The 19,874-nt window shown below is 39.7% G+C and overlaps 1 protein-coding gene across 7 annotated transcripts in view; it reads left to right on the top strand.

Annotated features, from left to right (window-relative positions):
• Positions 1-13,704, top strand: part of PHC3 (polyhomeotic homolog 3) — a 49,659-nt gene extending 35,955 nt beyond the window's left edge. For 5 of the 7 annotated variants that reach the window (XM_072142835.1, XM_072142834.1, XM_072142838.1 and 2 more), the window contains exons 12-15: positions 2,603-2,717; positions 11,526-11,673; positions 11,815-12,019; positions 13,029-13,704. In XM_072142835.1, coding sequence (XP_071998936.1) covers positions 2,603-2,717; positions 11,526-11,673; positions 11,815-12,019; positions 13,029-13,186 — 626 coding nt within the window. In that variant the 3' untranslated portion in view covers positions 13,187-13,704. Of the gene's footprint in view, positions 1-2,602; positions 2,718-11,525; positions 11,674-11,814; positions 12,020-13,028 lie in introns of those variants that run through there. The other 2 variants (XR_011854294.1, XR_011854295.1) reach the window with 2 other exon arrangements.
• Positions 13,705-19,874: the final 6,170 nt, after the last annotated feature.

Below are 19,874 nucleotides of genomic sequence, written 5' to 3' on the forward strand. Positions count from 1 at the left end.
ACATTGGACCACCTTTGTGGCATCCCCTCGTTATCTGGAATTGACTAGTACAATTCTGGTCCAGCCACGTGACTGTGAACCTACAGAGTCCTGAGTACCAGGTAGGGGGAGGCACGGCTCCTTCCTTTTTCCCTTTCCTCCTTAATCCTCTCCCTCCTCCTTTTCTTCCTTCCTCTTCCTGACTCTCCACTTCCTTCCCTTAATTGTCAAGTTAGTAATGATATTCTGGATAATTACACTATTACTGCATGACAATTTTATTACTGTCACTATGTATTTTTTCTCCCAATTGGAATGTTAATGTTATTCTTACTTGTAACCCCCCTCATATCAAGTACAATCTTGTATCCGAGATTCTTTTCATCCCCTGTATTCCCTCCCCTTCCCCTCCCTCTGATCCTTTTACTGTTTTAAAAACGTAATAAAAATTTAAATGCGAATAAAAAGAAGATTGCTGTGGCTAAGCTCTGGATGCTGTAGGGAGAAAGTTCCACAAAGTCCACTATCACTGTAGCCCTCCACCAGTGAGGGCTGTATGGCAGAGTGTGCTGACTCTTCTCAGTGCAAGACGTATAAGAGCTGCATACAGATTGGAAAAAGACTCCCAGTCTATGAGAAATACGATTATCTGGTCTGGTCAGACAAACATGATACCTCTTGGTGTTAATTCTATGCAGTATGTGTGGTGAAAAGCAGGCACTGCTCATCACCTGCCAAATACACTCCCAACAGTGGCACATGGTGGGGGCAGCATCATGATACGAGGCTGTTTTTCAGCTGCAAGGGCGGGATGACTGTTTGTAATTGAAGGAAAGGTGAATGCGTCCAACTACAGAGCTATATGGATGAAAACATTTTCCAGAGTGCTCTGGACCTCAGGCTGGGCTGAAGATTCACCTTCCAAAAACACAAAAAAACAACAGAGCAGAAGCTTCAGAACAACTTTGTCACCATTCCTGACTGGCCCAGCCAGAGCCCTGACCTAAACCCAATGTCTGGAGATACTTCAAAATGGCTTCCATCAACGTTCAACATCCAACCTAAGGGTGCTGGAGTGGATCTGCAAGGAATAGGTAGACGATTCTCAACTCCAGGTGTGAAAAACATATTGCATCATTCCAAAAAAGACTCCTGGCTGTACTAGCTCAAAAGCTGCTTCTACTCGATACTGAGCAAAGAGCCTGCATACTTTTTCCAGTCAAGATGGGTTGCAGAGTGTACATTAACCCCTTCCAGCCAAGGCCCTTTTTCTTTTTTGCGTTTTTATTTTTCAATCCCCACCTTCAAAAATCTATATATATATTTTATTTTACCATGTAAAGAGCTGAGTGATGGCTAGTTTTTTTGTGGAACAAATTGCACTTCATAGTGATGGTATTTAATATTCCATGCCATGTACTGGGAAGCGGGAAAAAATTACAAATGCAGTGGAAAAACACATTTGCGCCGTTTCTTGTGGATGGGATTTTACAGCTTTCTCTGTGCACCCCAAATGACATGTCTGTTTTATTTTTTGGGTCGTTACAATGACGGAGATACCAAATGTGTATAGGTTTAATAATTTTTTCATACATTTACAAGAATTAAAACCTCCTGTACAAGGAGGGTGATTTGAATTTTTCTTTTTAATATAATAATAATAATTTTTTTTTTTTAACTTTTACTATTTTTCACACCCCCTAGGGTACTTTAACCCTAGGTTGTCAGATGGGTATATGGTTAAATCAAATGTGTTTTTTACTGTTTATTTATATTTATATCAGTTCTGTGGAAAGGGGGATGATTCGAATTTTTATTATTATTTTTTTTTATAATATATATATATATATTTTTTTTTTTAACTTTTACTATTTTTCAGACCCTTTAGGGTACTTTAACCCCAGGTTGTCTGATTGACTTTACCATATACTTCCATACTGAGGTACTGTGGGGATCTTCCTCCTCATTCGTTACAATGATTGATTGTAATCAATGGGTCAAAATCTTTTTGAAGCCGCCGGCAGCTTTGCTGGCGGCGATGGAAAGGTTAACACCGATGGTGGGTGTTACTGGTAAGTGGAGAGGGCTCAGCCCGTGAGTCCTCTCCATGCAACGTATGACATACTATTACGTCACATGTTGGGAAGGATTAATGAGCCAAAAAAACTTTTTTTGATCAATTGACTGCAATCAAACAACAAATGAAAAATGTTAAGGGGTCTGAATACTTTTAATCCCGCTGTAGCAGTTAGTTCAGGTAGGTGGATTGTGGTGATGGATTTTCTAAGCCCATAGTCATGTATTAAGTCCCTATTTCACTCTAGGACTACTGTCCCTAATGAAATCATGATTACTCAGTGACTGACAATATTATCAGTGATTATGAGGAGTCTAAGTCCCCACTGTTCTGGACTGAAATCAGTGATTCTGTCTTGCACAATTGATTGCACTTCACTTCTCTCCTTTAAAACTATTGTGGTTGATTTCATGCAGAATTTCTGTGGGTGTGGTCGCATCAGTTATGTAACTTCTTGGTGGAACTGAATTCAAGTTTAATGAACAATGTTTATGTAAGGAAGGAAAATAACAGTGTTCTGTTTTCTTGTTTGTTCTTGTTCCGCAGAAGGCGTCGACGAGCTGGAATGTGAAATCTTGGAGTGTGAGTTTTGTGGAAAGACTGGTTTTCCAAACAAGTTTCAGAAATCCAAAAGGTTCTGTTCACAGCTATGTGCAAAAAGGTAATATGAACTCTTTAATATGAAATACTTTATGAGGACATGATCTTTACTGGATGAATTTTCAGGAAAAATGTTATAATTCTCTCTACCATAATATTTAAAACTGTAATTGCTACAATGAATGAACTTTGAAAGTTTTGTAAAATTATAATAAAGTCTGAATGCTGACAAATATTTTCCCAACCTGAAGATTCTTTCCAACTAGAATCAGTGAATGGAGATACAAGCAGATGTTCAAAGACACCATTATCTTCTCATAGACGCGCTTGTGTATAAATTCTGTCTAAAATCATTCACAATATAAGCCCTTCTTTAAAGGGGTTTTACCACAACCTAAAGTTAGGCCTTATCCATGGGCTAGGGTCTTACTTTCTGAACAGTTGGGGTCTCGGTGCCGAGACCCCCAGAGATTGCGAAAACGAGGGGTCCATCGGACCCCTCACCACTTGGTGAGACTAATGGATGGCTGCGCATGATTCTTCTGCTCCATTAATCTCTATGGAGTTGACCGAGATCGCCGAACAGACCCCTTGTTTTTCGTGATCTGTGGGAGTATTAGCTGAGACCCCGCTTGATCAGCAAGTTAGGCCCTATCCCATGGATAAGGCCTAACTTTAGTTTGTGGGAAAACCCCTTTAATGCATAAATCTGGTCTTTTGTTTTAACATCTTTTGTGTCATGAGGATGCTATATTTAATAATCTGTAATCATATACTGCCCAGGTTCCTTTAATTGCATACCTTTTTTGTCAATATAGTCATAACAACTTGTACTATACAACTATAAAGTAATGTAAATGTAATAATTACCTTATATACTCGAGTATAAGCCTAGTTTTTCAGCACAAAATTTCTGCTCAAAAACCCTAACTCGGCTTATACTCGAGTCAACTAAAAACAAAGACAAAACTCACCTTTCTGACGTCACCCATAGGTCCTCTTCTGTCTGAGACAGAAGAGGACCTATGGGGGACGATGGAAAGATGAGTACAGTGTTATTTTTTTTTCCTACTACAGGGGCTGGGCAGGCTGCATGCTACAGGGGTTAGGCATAACATGGGGGGGGGGTGAAATTTGGAGCCACATTTTTCCAAATAGGGAAAACCGCAAAAAGTGGGGCAATCCCATAATAATACTGATTATTATAAATCTGTACCTGTGATGATAGCTAACTCGTTAGAAAAGGAAAGGAAAAAGACTTTTCTGCTGTTCTCTCTCACCTCTCCCCCTGACATGAGCTATATAGCTAAAAGAAGTTTTAAATCAAACCTTTCAGGGTGATTTGGGACACTAAACCAACTGCAGGTCCTTTATAGACCTGTGGTTTAGTGTCTTAAATCGTCTGCCCTTGGTTCAGCCTTTAAAGTCTGTACTTAGCAGATGGATAAGGAGTGGAAGTTAAAGGGAACCTTTCTTGAGTGTTGCACATTTTCACGTAATGACAGACTCTCAAAGACTATTTAATACTAATTCCTAATCTGCTTTTATGATAAACATTACTGATTCTACTCACTTTTAAAAGTATATACAGTCCCTGACCAGAACACCTGACCCCTAGTTACAACCAGACCTCGCTCCCAAATGTGACCTCAGTTCAAGCTCTATGGCTTCTGGTGCAGGGGGCCAGGTATATTTTTTATATTCTTTTAAAAGTGAGAGGAACCAGTAATGTTTTTTTTTTTTTTTTTTTTCTCTTAAAATGATCTTTATTTTATCAATGAAAAAATACAGACATTTATATACATTTGGCTACCACAAACAATAATGCATAATTTCATCTAGATACATAAACTGTGCATTTTTTTTCCCCTTTCCTTCCCTCCCCTCTACCCCCCCCCCCTTCAGTACATAGTACAAGCACATGATTAAATAAATCAGTAATACAATAAATTCAAACCACAATGTAGCAAATAATTACATGGTACAATAGCTCATTAGTATCCAGAATCCTTATATTACTTTAGAAAAACCATCAACTACATATATTCATCTGATATTACCCTTTGAACAATACATGCCTTCTGACTCCCCACCAGGCCCCCCCCTCCCCCCCGAGGACAAGACCATATCCGATAAAGGAAAAGAAGGACCAGAAAAAGAGAAAGAAAAGAAAGGAAAGATAAAGAAAAAAAAAAAAAAAAAAAAAAAAAAAAAAGAAAGAAAGAGAAGAAAAAGGAGCTCTCTGTTTACTCACATCCCCCACCCCCTCTCCTACACTCCCCCTGCTGTCTCCATATAGTGCAACCACTTATACCATTTCTTATCCCATACCACTTTACTTTCTTTTGTCGCCAAGGACATTCTTTCTAATTTGATCATTTCCATGACACTCTGTTTCCATATTTCGATTGTTGGTGAGGTATCCTTAATCCACAGATTTAGGATTACTTTCCTAGCCATGAATAGTAATTGAGATATAATTTTCTTAGCACATTTACTCAGTTTCTTTTTTCCAAAATATCCCAGTATAGCCAACCATGGATCCTTTGATAATGATATTCCCAGTGCTTCATTTATAGCCCTAAAAACCTCTTCCCAATATTTAAATAATTTAGGACATCTCCAAAACATGTGATACCACCCAGCCCTCTCTTCAAGACATTTCACACAAACATCATTATCTTTATAACCTATTCTATAGAGCCAACTTGGCGTCCTGTGCAACCTATGAATAATGAAAAATTGAGTGATTCTGTGACTGCCATTTTTAGAAACCCACAATGGTGACTGTAATACCTCTTTCCATTCCTCCACCTCTACAGTACGTATCCCCAATTCTTCATTGCATTTTTGCATTGCCTTAAACCTAATTTTCTTTGAACCCTTTTGTACAAGTGCTTCATAAATGGATGATATCTTTTTCACCCTTATTAAATTTCTAAACTTCCCATACTCCTGTGACTCCAAATGTGAATCATGTAAATTTTTACCAATCCACCGTAACTTTATGTACATAAATCTATCCCTTTGAACAATATCAAATTCGTGTGCTAATATTTCAAAAGATTTAAAAGACCCATGCTCAAATAGTTGAGATATAAATCTTACCCCTTTGGCTATCCATCTTTTGTATCCTGTAATTATATCCCCTGTTATGGTAGTATTATCCCAAATCGGAGCCTCCTCTGTCCAAGCCTTTATACCAAATATTTTCTTTAATTTAAGCCAACTCTGTCTTGAAGTTTCCAACATAGAAACAGTTCTAACATTATCTTGCACTGGGGAGAGTCCTGTCTCCAATATGTTTATGAACTGTAATTTCCTATCCTGAAGTTTGAGTAGTTCAGCATATATACTAGCGATTTCACCAGATGTTTCTTTTAGGGCCGCTGCTACTTGGGCTGCAACAAAATAAAATCTCCAATTTGGGAGTGATACTCCTCCATCCTCCCTTAAGCATTGTAGAACTTTCTTCTCAATTCTGGCTTTTTTTCCCCCCCAGAAAAATTCAGTACATATTTTATCCATAATATCAAAAATCTGTTCAGGAATCTTCATAGGGGAATTTCTAAAGAGGTAAAGCGCTTGAGGAAGAAGAACCATTTTGATCAGGCTAAGCCTAGCCGCATATGTCAATTTTAATTTGGACCAGATCTTGATCTTCATCCTCCATTTTTTAATCAAAGGGAGTATGTTCAGTTCCACAAACCGATTCAATGAATCTGATAAAACAATGCCCAAATATCTAAAGGATTTTTCTCCCTCAATAACCTCCAATGGAAGATTCAAATCTGCCCTGTTTACTCCCAAAAACATCGCAGCTGATTTTGCCCAATTTATTTGCAGCCCGGACATCTTCCCATGGACACTCAGAGTTTCTTGTAGAACATTCATTGACACTTCTGGGTTTGCTACAAATAATAATACGTCATCTGCGTATAAAGATATTTTAACTTCTGTCTGGCCAAATTTAAATCCTTCTACTCTCTCCTCCCCTCTAATCCTTGCAGCCAAGGCTTCAATAACCAATGCAAAGAGGAGAGGAGAGAGCGGACATCCCTGTCTGGTCCCTCGCAATAACTTAAGTGGGAGGGATCTCTCCCCCTCGATACACACGCAGGCACTAGCTTTCTTATACAATATCTTTATCCACTTTATAAAACAATACCCAAACCCCATTTTCTTAAGGGTTTGCCACAAAAAGCTCCATTCTACCCTATCAAAAGCCTTTGTGGCATCGAGGGAGAGAACCACCCCCCCCGCCCTTCCTGCTTCCGTCAACTCCATACAGGCATAAAGTTTCCTCAAGTTGCATGTGGTAGTCTTACCAGGCATAAACCCGCACTGATCTTCCTCCACCACTTCTGAGATTACTTTTATTAACCTACCAGCTAAGACCTGCGCCAGAATCTTGACATCTACATTCAGTAGAGATATTGGCCTGTATGCATCTGGATCTAGCTTATCTTTACCTTGTTTCAATAACAAAATTATGTCTGCCTCATACATTGAGTTTGGGAGCTCTTCTTGGTTGTAAGCCCCCAAGAATACATTCAGGAGCTTCTCTGACATTATTTCCCTATATTTTTGATAGACTTCACCTGGGAGCCCGTCCGGACCAGGAGATTTATTATTAGGAAGTTTCTCAATTACTGTTTTTATTTCTTCCTGCGTTAAAGGCTTGTCCAAGTATTGCTTACTTTCATTACTTAATCTCTTCATATTGATCGCGTTGAGATAGTCCCTGATTTCATTATCTTCTACTGTTAGTTCTGATTCATAAATTTTACTAAACTGATTATGAAAGTACTGTAGTATCTCATCTTGTTTATTTATTAATCTTCCTCTTTCATTCTTTATCGCCACTATATGTGTATCATTCCCCTTCTCTTTCACCAGATTTGCCAATAATCTACTTGGTTTCTCTCCTTCAGCGAACCACCTACTCTTACAGACTATAGAAGAACTATATACTTTTTGAAGAATGTGTAGTTCATAGTCCTTCCTTGATTGTTCCCATGTCTGTTTATTACTTTCAGTAGGAGCCAATCCATATTGCGCCTTTTTTTCCTCTTCCAAATATCTCAACTCAGATTCTTTTTTACTAAATTCTCTCTTTAGTCTTAATATTTCTTTTGAATATTCCTTCTGTAATACAGCTTTACCCTGGTCCCAACCCCAGATATTACCCATTTCATCTGAAGTGTGGGATAGTGTGATCCTAAATTCATTTATTATTTCCTGATGTGAGTCTATCTTATTTAGCCAGAATGAATTTAACTTCCACCTCCTCGTTTTCCATCTATCTTCATCTTTCAACTGAACCATAATTGGAGCATGGTCTGAAAATGAACGAATACCATATTTAACAACCTGTGTTTCTTGAAGTAGTCTACCACTCCCCAGTGCAAGATCTATTCTTGAAAAGCTATTATGGGATTTAGAAAAACACGAGAACTCCCTCTTTTCTGGGTTTCTCAACCTCCACAAATCCAACCATTCTAATTCTTGACACCATTTACTTAGACTTGTGCGTGATTCTCTCTCACTCACTACCCCCTCAGGTCTAAATCTATCTTTTTTCAGGTCCATCACGGCATTGAAGTCTCCAATATATAGAAAGGGAAGATCACTCACATTATTATCCTCTACAATCTCATGAATCTCCCGACATACCGCTAGCCCAAAAGGGGGGGGACATATACTGTAGCTAGAATGAATTCCAAATTATTCAGCTTACACTGTAACAGGATATATCTCCCTTGATTATCCGTCCACTGTCTAAAACAGTGAAATTTACAATTTTTTTTAATAAGGATACATACACCTCTAGAATACGTTGAGTGCCCTGAAATATAAACCTCTTCCACCCACCTTCGTTTAAGCAAAATGGCTTCTTCTGTCAGAATATGTGTTTCCTGTAGACAGACAATATCAGCATTGTAATAAGCGATTGCTTTAAAAATTGCCTGTCTCTTAATCTTATCCCTCATTCCTCTCACGTTCCATGACACCACCCGCCCCATCCTTTACCTAATGTGGCTGCCAAAGGTAACTATCTAAGATATTAAGGATGATAGAAAGTTAATAAAGGAAAAAAAAAGAGGGCGCTAAGAGAACAGGAACCCTTGGACAAGGTAACGTGAGGGAGAGTACGTGTGGAAAAACAGAGAGCCAAAAATAAGAAAAACGTGGAAAATAAAAAAAGAGAGAGAGAGAAAAAAAAAAAAAAAACCAGAACTTTTCCCCTCTCCCCCCTCCCCCCTTTCCCCCCTCCCCCCTTTCCCCCCACCATACAGTCCCATCCCCTTCCCTAACCCGTATTATCTCAATGCTTACCATTGCTGGTTTGAGCTTCTTCCCTAGCATGACCTACCCTCCCCTTCCGTCATTTTTCTTCCCAGATTTGGTACTGGAGCTCAGCACTCTGTCTAGCCAACTATTAGCCTCCTCAGGATTGGTGAAAAAGTGTGTTTTATCACTATAAATTACCCTCAATTTGGCAGGGAACAACAGCGAGTACTGAATATTATTTTCCCTTAGTCTTTTTTTACAGTCCCTAAAGTTGTTGCGCTCTTTTCTTGTCTGTAGGGCATAATCCGGGAACAATCTAATCACCTCATTATTCCATGTTTGATCTCCCTTCTTTCTGTTTTCTAACATTATTCGGTCTCTATCTCTAGAGGAAACCAGTTTAATCAGGAAGGGCCTAGGATACGATCCAGGTGGTGGCGCTTTAAAAGGGATTCTATGTGCTCTTTCAATAAATTGTTTATTAGAGAAAAAATCCTCTCCCAACCAGCCCATAAACCAACTTTCTAAGAATTTTATGGGGTCCTTTCCTTCTACTCCTTCTGCAAACCCCACACACTTGATATTTCCTCGTCTTGCTCTGTTTTCCATATCTATAAGTTTTTCTTTTATCTCTTTGTTATCCACTTTTAACTGTTTGATTTCCGCTTTCAATACTTTTAATGACCCCTCCATTTCATTAACTTGTTTCTCAGTATTACCCAACCTTTCCTTTACATTGTAAACATCTTCCCTCAGGCCTCTTATTTCATTACTCAAACCACCCACCTCTGTTACTAAATCTGCTACATTTCTGTTACAGATATCCAAAGCCTTTAGTATTTTGTCTAATCCAGTTTCTGAGGTTTCTAGATCTTTCAATTGTCCCTCCTGTTCTTCCCTTCCATCCACATTCTCTTCTTTATCCGAATTGCCTGCTGCTATGCACCACTTCTCTATAGTTTTACCACCACTTTTTCCTTCACATTTTAAGTTTTTCCCCTTTGGAGGGCTTGTTTTTGCCGCAAAGGAGCCTGATTTCCGCCCTTCTTTTTGAGCGCTAGTATGTTTCTGCATATTGGCACCACGTGTCATCATCTAACCAATGGGTAACAATCTCAAAGAGAAGGGAGCCTAACCCTATGACATAAATAATTTCCTTCCAAGTACAAGTTTAAAAAAAACTTAATACCTAGTGTGTATTATATGATTTCTCAAAGACTATTTAATACTAATTCCTAATCTGCTTTTATGATAAACATTACTGATTCTACTCACTTTTAAAAGTATATACAGTCCCTGACCAGAACACCTGACCCCTAGTTACAACCAGACCTCGCTCCCAAATGTGACCTCAGTTCAAGCTCTATGGCTTCTGGTGCAGGGGGCCAGGTATATTTTTTATATTCTTTTAAAAGTGAGAGGAACCAGTAATGTTAATTATAAAAAAAAAAGATAGACTGTTTAATACTAATTCTCAATGGGAACCTTGTGAAAATATGTGATCATGATGACAGGTTCCCTTAATGATTGACACCTTACAGATCTGTAGAATATATCTCTTGATAATTCTGCTCTGTAAGAAGACAAGTCTATGAATATATTGTAATGGTCTAAGTCACTACAAACTTAAACACGTAATTAAACTTTTTTTTAAAAATGTATGCAGATAATAATGAACTTTGTATTATACTTTAGCAAACAAATATGTGCCTCTATTGCCCGCTGCCTTTCTTGCTTTTTTAAGCACTTTGTGTAAGCCTGATAATGTGTTTGATGACTTAAAGGGATTGGCCACTTTTCCTCATGTTTCTGTAACATGTGTGTAAATGTGGGGAGCAGAATATTAGGTAAATTACCAATATACATCTATTAATAATTCTGCTCCGCTTTCTTGATATGTAAAGTGAAGCCTCCTGTCTTTTACCTCATTAGCCGGACATTCCTGTCCATAAAATGGCCACCGATGGAGGGTCATGTGATCTCTCACTTGTGATGGCCATGGACAGCTAGAGATCACATGACCCTCCATCTGAGGTAAAAGACAGGAGGCTTCACTTTACATATCAAGAAGGCAGAGATGTAAATTCTTAAATTGCCTAATATCATGCCCCCCCCCCCCATACACATATTACAAAAACCATGAGGTAAAGTGGCCTACCTTTAACTCTTTACAGGCAGCCCCTGGATAGTCTAATCTTCTTACATAGATTAAACATCTAGGAAAAAATTCTCTAGATATAGAAAGAGATAATCATTAGTCTCTATCTTTCTGAAGTGGACAGACCTCCGAAGGCTTTCTTCTCCCTACAGAAGGAAGCACAAAATAAAGACAACAACGTGAAGCTGTGTTTGTTAATGAAGTATATTACAAAATATATAATACAATATAATATAAAATAATATTTCCTCCTCTGTTTTGGAAATAAAAAAGGTTTAGTTACTCTGACAACTCCTCTCTGCCTGTGTAATATTAGCAATGTGATCACTGTAAGAAGAAAGGCTGAAACAAAATGGAGATGGATTGATAAGTTGTATGTTTTTCATGACTGGTTTGTCATATGACAAATTATTTAAGGTATAACATAAGTGGTACGAAACGACTTGGGCTTTACAAGGCTGAAAAGAGCAACAGATGGAGTAGAAAGTGCGAAGGAAATCTCGGACGACGTGGGAGACGTCCACACAGCTCTGATGGGTCAGCGCGAGACCACTACTTAAGACAGGTTTGTTTATCAACCTTGACTCCTCACATAATCTATAGGAGTTTATTACTATATATATATATATATATATATATATATATATATATATATATATATATATTATTTTTTTTTTTTTTTTTTTTTTTTCTTTGTGTCTTGCAGCTGCCATCTTCATTTTCGTGCACAGAAGATCCCCTCCCAGGGCCTATGACCACTCGTCTTCGGCGGCAGAGTGAGAGAGAACAGGAACTGCGTCGTCTCCAGTTAAGGAAGACATCCTCCCCGTCTGGGTCCCCACCTGATATACACGCTGAGCCATTCTTGTGGACTGTTGAAGATGTATGGGCATTCATACAGTCTTTACCAGGTATTTGTATTTCTTAGGATGCAGAAAGGATAACAGATAAGGTTCTTGCGTTTTAAAATTGAACAAACAAGAGAATGAGAACATCAGGGCATTTTATGGTCATACAGACAGGGCAAAGGCGTACTAAGGCAGGCTACCTGAGTAAAGTTACATGGACAGAATGTAACCTGAGCCCATATTGATTTCATTTTTACACACAAACGCATGCTATGCCCGGGCCGTCCGTATGGGAATCATAGGGGTAGCACAAAGCCGTATAAAACCATTTGTGTGCAAGGGGCCTAAGATGAAGCTAGCAGAAATCAAAGTGGGCATGCAGTTTATGAAGCAGGGGACAAGGAAAGAAGCGTGATAAGAGGAGAAAGAAGCATTTTCCTGTTGCACTATATAGTTTGCCCAAATACAAGTGCACACTGAAACACACTGATTAAAGGGGATTATTGCACACCAAATCAGTCCCTCAAACTAAGAGTATCTTGTTGTTGCTTGTCTCCTCAATAAGCCCGGTATGCCTATTTTATCCACGTCCTCTTTTGGGATCCCACTAAAAAAAAAAAAAACATTTAAAAATATGCCGATCAGTCTGAATTGTTTTTGTGGGGCAATACTAGAGCACCTCGAGGCTCCGGGTAATAATCAACACCCAATGCTTCTTCAGCTCCACATTTCAAACAAAGCCATCGGAGCGACAAACAGACTGTGTATGTGTGGGATCGCAAGCGAAGGAGAATAGTGACATTGACAGGTTGTCTGGATGAAGTGCTGGGGGGAGCAGGAGCCTGCAGGGGCTCTGATAATGCCCCTAAGTATGTCAACACAATTTGAAAGCACAAGGTTTCAAATACCTGGCTTATTGAGAAAACAAGCAAAAAGATGGTATTCTTACTTTAGGAGTTGATCTGGTGTGAAAGATTCCCTTTAATACTTTACAGTAAATCTACCACTTGCCTGTTTTCTTATTGTATGTCATAATGATAACCAGAACATACCACTTCTTGTATTTGTCCAGGCTGCCATGAGATCGCTGATGAATTCAGAGCACAGGAAATTGATGGTCAGGCTCTTCTGTTACTGAAGGAAGATCATCTGATGACTGCTATGAATATCAAGTTAGGACCAGCCCTTAAGATTTGTGCTCGCATCAACTCACTGAAGGAAACTATGTAGACGGCACAGTGGCATCACTCTTTGCAGGTAGACAGTCAGTACATAGGATAGTTTTGTAGTCATTTATTCCTTGAATCAGTGTAAGCCTGTGACATTACAGGCCGGTCAGTGGTCCTCTATTTTACAGGTTGGTCCTCTACATGATTATCATGGTTATATCTCATTTTAGTCTCCTGCACTTCCTGTAACCTTAAAAAGCTTATTGAGATTCTGCAGAGGAAGCTTCGGTGCATCATGATAAACATTTCCCTACATACACAAGCTGTTTTCTATCACTTGTATTTTTCTATCTTACTGACAGTGAAGTATTGCACAAATTGCTAGTGTTCTTTCTAATGTAAAACCTCTGTTCTATGGAAGCAGCTCTGTGTGTGGTTTACTTACCAGGATTGCTCCCTCCAATGTATTATTATATTTCTGCTGTCTTTGGGTACAAGAAGGTATGCGCTATAATGCAAAGATGTGGCAAAAGTGAATTAAAGTTGTATTTACCTTAATAAAATATACTTCCCCCTTCATGCATACACTGCTGCCTTTATAATGGGCCCAATGTACGGTAATTGACATCACTCTATTAGAATAGACAGAATGAATGAGGTTGCAGCTATTATGGCTACATATGATAGACTGTTTAGGTAATGTCCACATATAAACATTTTACCTGTAAATGAGAAACAATACATTTTTGTTTGCATTTGTGTTGCTGTGGCTTCATTTTGATGACAAACACATGCAAACTTTAATGGGTTCTTCCACTAATGACATTTATACTCTTTGATGGTGATTACAGAAGGTACCACGACTGCTTCTATGTGTCCCTCATGATGGAGCAATGGGTTGTGATTCTGTTCATTATTATGAGACCTCTAGAACGATGATCTTATAACAGATTGCAACACAAATGGAGCACTATTATCCAACCTTCACTCCCCAAAAGAACAGACTTTTATAAATATTATTATGGAAAAATCTCTTAAGAGTCTTGATCCCCTCTCCTATGTATAAAGTGAACAAGAAGGCTACATTCACACGAACATATGCCCGCCATACCTAAGCACGGCAGGCACACATTGGCACCCGGGAGAGGAGGAGGGGTGAGCGCTACTCACCCCCGCCCCTCTGCATAGCATTGTATGGCACACAGCGCTGTATTACAGGGAAAGATAGGACATGTCCCATCTTTCTCCTGGCTACGGAAAGGTACGGCGCCACACGTGTGCAACACCGTACCACTCCCGTAGGGTGCCGTGAGCCTATTACCATCTATGGGGGGGAAGGCGTACATATGTCCCCAATACAGCCGTGTGAATGTAGCCTATGTGTTATAATTTGTCATGTCATAGACACATACACTCACCGGCCACTTTATTAGGTACACCTGTCCAACTGCTCGTTAACACTTAATTTCTAATCAGCCAATCACATGGCGGCAACTCAGTGCATTTAGGCATGTAGACATGGTCAAGACAATCTCCTGCAGTTCAAACCGAGCATCAGTATGGGGAAGAAAGGTGATTTGAGTGCCTTTGAACGTGGCATGGTTGTTGGTGCCAGAAGGGCTGGTCCGAGTATTTCAGAAACTGCTGATCTACTGGGATTTTCATGCACAACCATCTCTAGGGTTTACAGAAAATGGTCCGAAAAATAAAAAAACATCCAGTGAGTGGCAGTTCTGTGGGCGGAAATGCCTTGTTGATGCCAGAGGTCAGAGGAGAATGGGCAGACTGGTTCGAGCTGATAGAAAGGCAACAGTGACTCAAATCGTGGCCCGTTACAGCCAAGGTAGGCAGAAGAGCATCTCTGAACGCACAGTACGTCGAACTTTGAGGCAGATGGGCTACAGCAGCAGAAGACCACACCGGGTGCCACTCCTTTCAGCTAAGAACAGGAAACTGAGGCTACAATTTGCACAAGCTCATCGAAATTGGACAGTCGAAGATTGGAAAAACGTTGCCTGGTCTGATGAGTCTCGATTTCTGCTGCAACTTTCGGATGGTAGGGTCAGAATTTGGCATCAACAACATGAAAGCATGGATCCATCCTGCCTTGTATCAACGGTTCAGGCTGGTGGTGGTGGTGTCATGGTGTGGGGAATATTTTCTTGGCACTCTTTGGGCCCCTTGGTACCAATTGAGCATCGTTGCAACGCCACAGCCTACCTGAGTATTGTTGCTGACCATGTACATCCCTTTATGACCACAATGTACCCAACATCTGATGGCTACTTTCAGCAGGATAATGCGCCATGTCATAAAGCTGGAATCATCTCAGACTGGTTTCTTGAACATGACAATGAGGTCACTGTACTCAAATGACCTCCACAGTCACCAGATCTCAATCCAATAGAGCATCTTTGGGATGTGGTGGAACGGGAGATTCGCATCATGCATGTGCAGCTGACAAATCTGCGGCAACTGTGTGATGCCATCATGTTAATATGGACCAAAATCTCTGAGGAATGCTTCCAGCACCTTGTTGAATCTATGCCACAAAGAATTGAGGCAGTTCTGAAGGCAAAAGGGGGTCCAACCCGTTACTAGCATGGTGTACCTAATAAAGTGGCCCAGAAAAAAATGTAACACTTTCGCTACCATGTAGAGGAAAGTAGAAAAATAAGCCGGCTCACCCAACCATTAGACCGTCCTGGTTGTCCACACTCCGTGAGGGTCCTCTGGTGCTCGGATAACTAGTCCATAGCCATGTAGCAAATCCAGGGAAAAGGCACAAAATACCGGCACTTCAAGAAGGACGTCACAAGGTGCGATAACGAAGTGTTTCCTTTATTGTTTTACAACGCCATAACACGAGGACTGATAGGTTGACGCGTTTCGACGGAGACCGTCTTAATCATAACCTGCCATACGCTCTCTGAGCTTGCACCTTTTAAATTGTGCCGTTGTCACGTGGATCGAGTCACGCCCCCGAATCACGTGACGGAAACTCCTCCCACCATAGTCACATGACCGGGAGCGCGGCTCGAAAATGCACAGCTCAGGTGAGTGAATACATACTTAAAAACCTTAGTTACGTAAAAACATTTTAGCAAATCCATTGGTATCAGTTGTTTACAATGTTTACCAAATGGATATCAGTAAATCTGTACAAAGGGAACAACCTATGATATAGCGGTGTGTAGTGTAAATTATTCTTAATGCAGAGTCTCTTATTCAGAAAAAACCTTACACTTATATCATTCTGGTTATCAAAAAGGTATATAAAAAGAGTATATAATGATATACTATAATCTGTTCTTTAGTGACATTCCTAGAAGATTTAAAGGAAATAGGAATTGGAATTAGAACATCATGCAATACACATAGAATGACATATAAACCCAAATGTAAATCTCATATATCCCATGAGCACTGTGCATTATGTTTGTGTGCATACATGACATATCTATGATACTCCAAATACATGTAATACATAACCATAGCCCTAGGATCACCTAAATTTATAAGGTGTACTGGAAATTCTAGAAGGGCTGAATCAGAGGAAATAACATAACGTTGTCTAATATGTTAGAATTATATCCTGCCTCTTGTTCATACCCTGTGGAGTTCTACTTTCCATTATGAAGATCCAGTAACTTTCCCTGTTTATTAATTTCCTCTTCATATTGCCTCCTCTAATTGGTTGACTGACTTTTTCAAACCCAGTCCATGTGAAAAAATTTGTAGATTTTTTATGTGACTCTCTAAAATGCCTAGAGGCTGCTGATATTCCTACTGCTTCATTAGTGATGTCTGATAAATGACGACGTATTCTGACCTTAAGGGGGCCTGTAGTGTGTCCTATGTATTGGATATTGCATTTAGTACATTTAATGGAATATATGGCATTGCATGTATTGCAGTTGAGATATGACCGGATAGGATAACTTTTATTGGTGGTACTCGATGTTATGTTTGTGTCTACCGTGATGTAACTGCAGGCTTTACACTGTGTATGTCCACATTTAAAGCAACCTTTGGTATTTAATAAAGTGGCCGGTGAGTGTATGTCTGCACAGTCTGCCCACACTGATTGGAAGCTGACCGATTGTGTAGCGCCAATTTATTCATACATTTCTGGTAGGAATAACATAGGAACAGCAAGAGAAGATGCTTGTGCATTGCTATGGCATAGAAAATACAATCATTTAGACATGGAGAGACAACAGGTCCTCTTTTTAACATTTTTTGCTGATGTTAAATGTTAAGATTATGGAGGAGAATTATTGTGCTTCCGCCTATGTTAAAACCACGGCGGCTACATCATTAGCGTTAGATCTCATCATGTATCCACTGGCTGCTCTGGCTGGTGGAGAAGGACCTGCCATAGTTTTCAGTGGTAATCACCGAACATTAACCAGTGAATCACCAAACCAAAAACACGAAAGATAGAAGCATGTTGCAGCTACTCCAGCCTTCTTCCATGATGGCTTATTAGGTTATGGAATAGATAACATTTTGGAGTAAATATCAGAGAAAAACTCTATGTCCAATAAAAAAAATATCCTCCATTTGCAGAGTATGTCCGTAATTTTAGGGAATGAACGTACCTGCACAGACCTGTGCCAGAAGAGCTGGGAGAAGAAGAGATTGCAGCGATGTGGGAACAGGTAAATATTAATTTTATTACGGTAATTGCCACATGCACTTTCCAGGGGGATTGAATAGAATTATGGGGTGAGGGGCACATATATATATAATTAATAGTTGGGGATGTATATAAACAATGGAGGCTGTGATCTCATGATGCATTTCTATGTGTTTTGAAATGCATTGGAGGTGGAGGGCTGCAGTGATAGTTAACTTTGTGGAACTTTCTCTGGAGCTCAGCAACAGTGATCTTGGGGTTCTTCTTTACCTCTCTCATCAAGGCTGTTCTCCCACAATTGGTTAGTTTGGCTGGACGGCCATGTCGAAGTCATCCCAAACTTTTTCCATTTACGGATTGTGGAGGTCCCTGTGCTCTTAGGAACCTTGAGTGTTGCAGAAATTGGTTTGCAACCTTGGCCAGATCTTTGCCTTGCCACAATTCTGTCTCGGAGATCCTTGGGCAGTTCTGTTAGACTTCATAATTCTCATGGGCTCTGCACTGTGAGCTTTGAGGTCTTATATAGACAGTTGTGTGTCTTTTCTAATCAAGTCCAATCAGTTTAATTAAACACAGCTGGACTCCAATGAAGGAGTAGAACCATTTTTTTAAATAAATTAGCAAAAATATCTACATTTCATTTTTTTTCTGTAAAGACTGGGAGCACAGTGCACATTAATGAGCAAAAAAAAGAACTTTTTGATCTTACCAAATGGCTGCAATGAAACAGAGAAAAATATAAAGAGTCTAAACACTTTCAGTACCCACTGTAAATTAATCAGGATCCTAATAATAAAGGGCCCACCCATTGTGGGGTGTGTGTATATGTTACAAGAACTGCAGTTTTCCATGCAGTGCTCCCTGCTAAATACAACATGCAGTGAGAGGAACAGCATTCTGCTAACGACAGGGAGAGGACTACCTGTCTGCTTGGGCTGAGGTATGAAGTGCTACTGCTATTGGTAGCCTGGAGCAACATGACTCTTCTCTTCAGATTGACTCTTTATTTACTCATTTGTATATCAGAAAAACGGCTGTAATTAAGGTACAGTGCCTCATTGGCAGATCCTTTTTGGTGATATACGGAGGCCTTTTAACCCTTTACCAGCAGGTATTACTGATGCGATAGGTAAAATTCTGGTGATCGGTCTTCTTTAACCCCTACAGGACTCAGCCCTTATTTGTTTTTGGTTTCTGTTTTTTACTCCTCTCATTCCAAAAGCAATAACTTTTCTTATTTTTACGTTTGAAGAGATGTGTTAGGGCTTTTTATCTGCAGCATAAATTGTACTTTTTGTGGTGCCATTTAATATTCCATGCAATGTACTGGAAAGCTGGAAAAAGATTCCAAATGCAGTGAAATATTTGGCGTTTTCTTGTTGGCTCTGTTTTTACAGGTTTTATTCTGCGCTCCGAATGACACTTATCTTTATTCTTTGGTTTTATGGTTTTGGTTTTAATGATTTTTTTTTAAAAGTCAATCTTTTGTACATAAAAATATATTTTCCATTTTGCCAAATTCTGAGGCCAATAACTTTTACACTTTGGTATATGGACCTATGTAAGGCTACATTCCCACTGCCGTGAGCCCGCCGCACCGTAGCACGGCAGGCACACGGCAGCGCGCGGAGAGGAGGAGGAGGTGCTGCACCGTACCGCTCCCGTACAGGGCCGTGAGCCCATAGAAGTGTATGGGGGACGTATATCGGCTGTATATACGTTGGCCGTATATACGTCCCCCATACTGTAGTGTGAATGTAGCCGAAGGTGAAATTTTTTGCGGAATGTTCAAGTCTATTAACCCCTTAAGGACGCAGGGTATTTTCGCTAATTTCTCGCTCTCCATCTTCAAAAATCCATAACTTTTTCATTTTTCCGTGTACAGACCTGTGTGAGGGCTTATTTTGTGCGTAACAAATTTTACTTTCCCACAATGTTATTTATAATTCCATGCCATGTAGTGGGAAGCCGCAAAAAAATTCCAAATGTGGAAAAATTGAAAAAAAACTGCATGTGCGTCATGTTCTTGTGGGCTCAGTTTTTACGACTTTCACTCTGCGCTCCAAATAACACCTCTACTTTATTCTTTGGTTCGGTACAATCGCGG

This window comes from Engystomops pustulosus, chromosome 3 (assembly GCF_040894005.1).
Source record: "Engystomops pustulosus chromosome 3, aEngPut4.maternal, whole genome shotgun sequence".
Classification (NCBI taxonomy): Eukaryota; Metazoa; Chordata; class Amphibia; order Anura; family Leptodactylidae; genus Engystomops; species Engystomops pustulosus.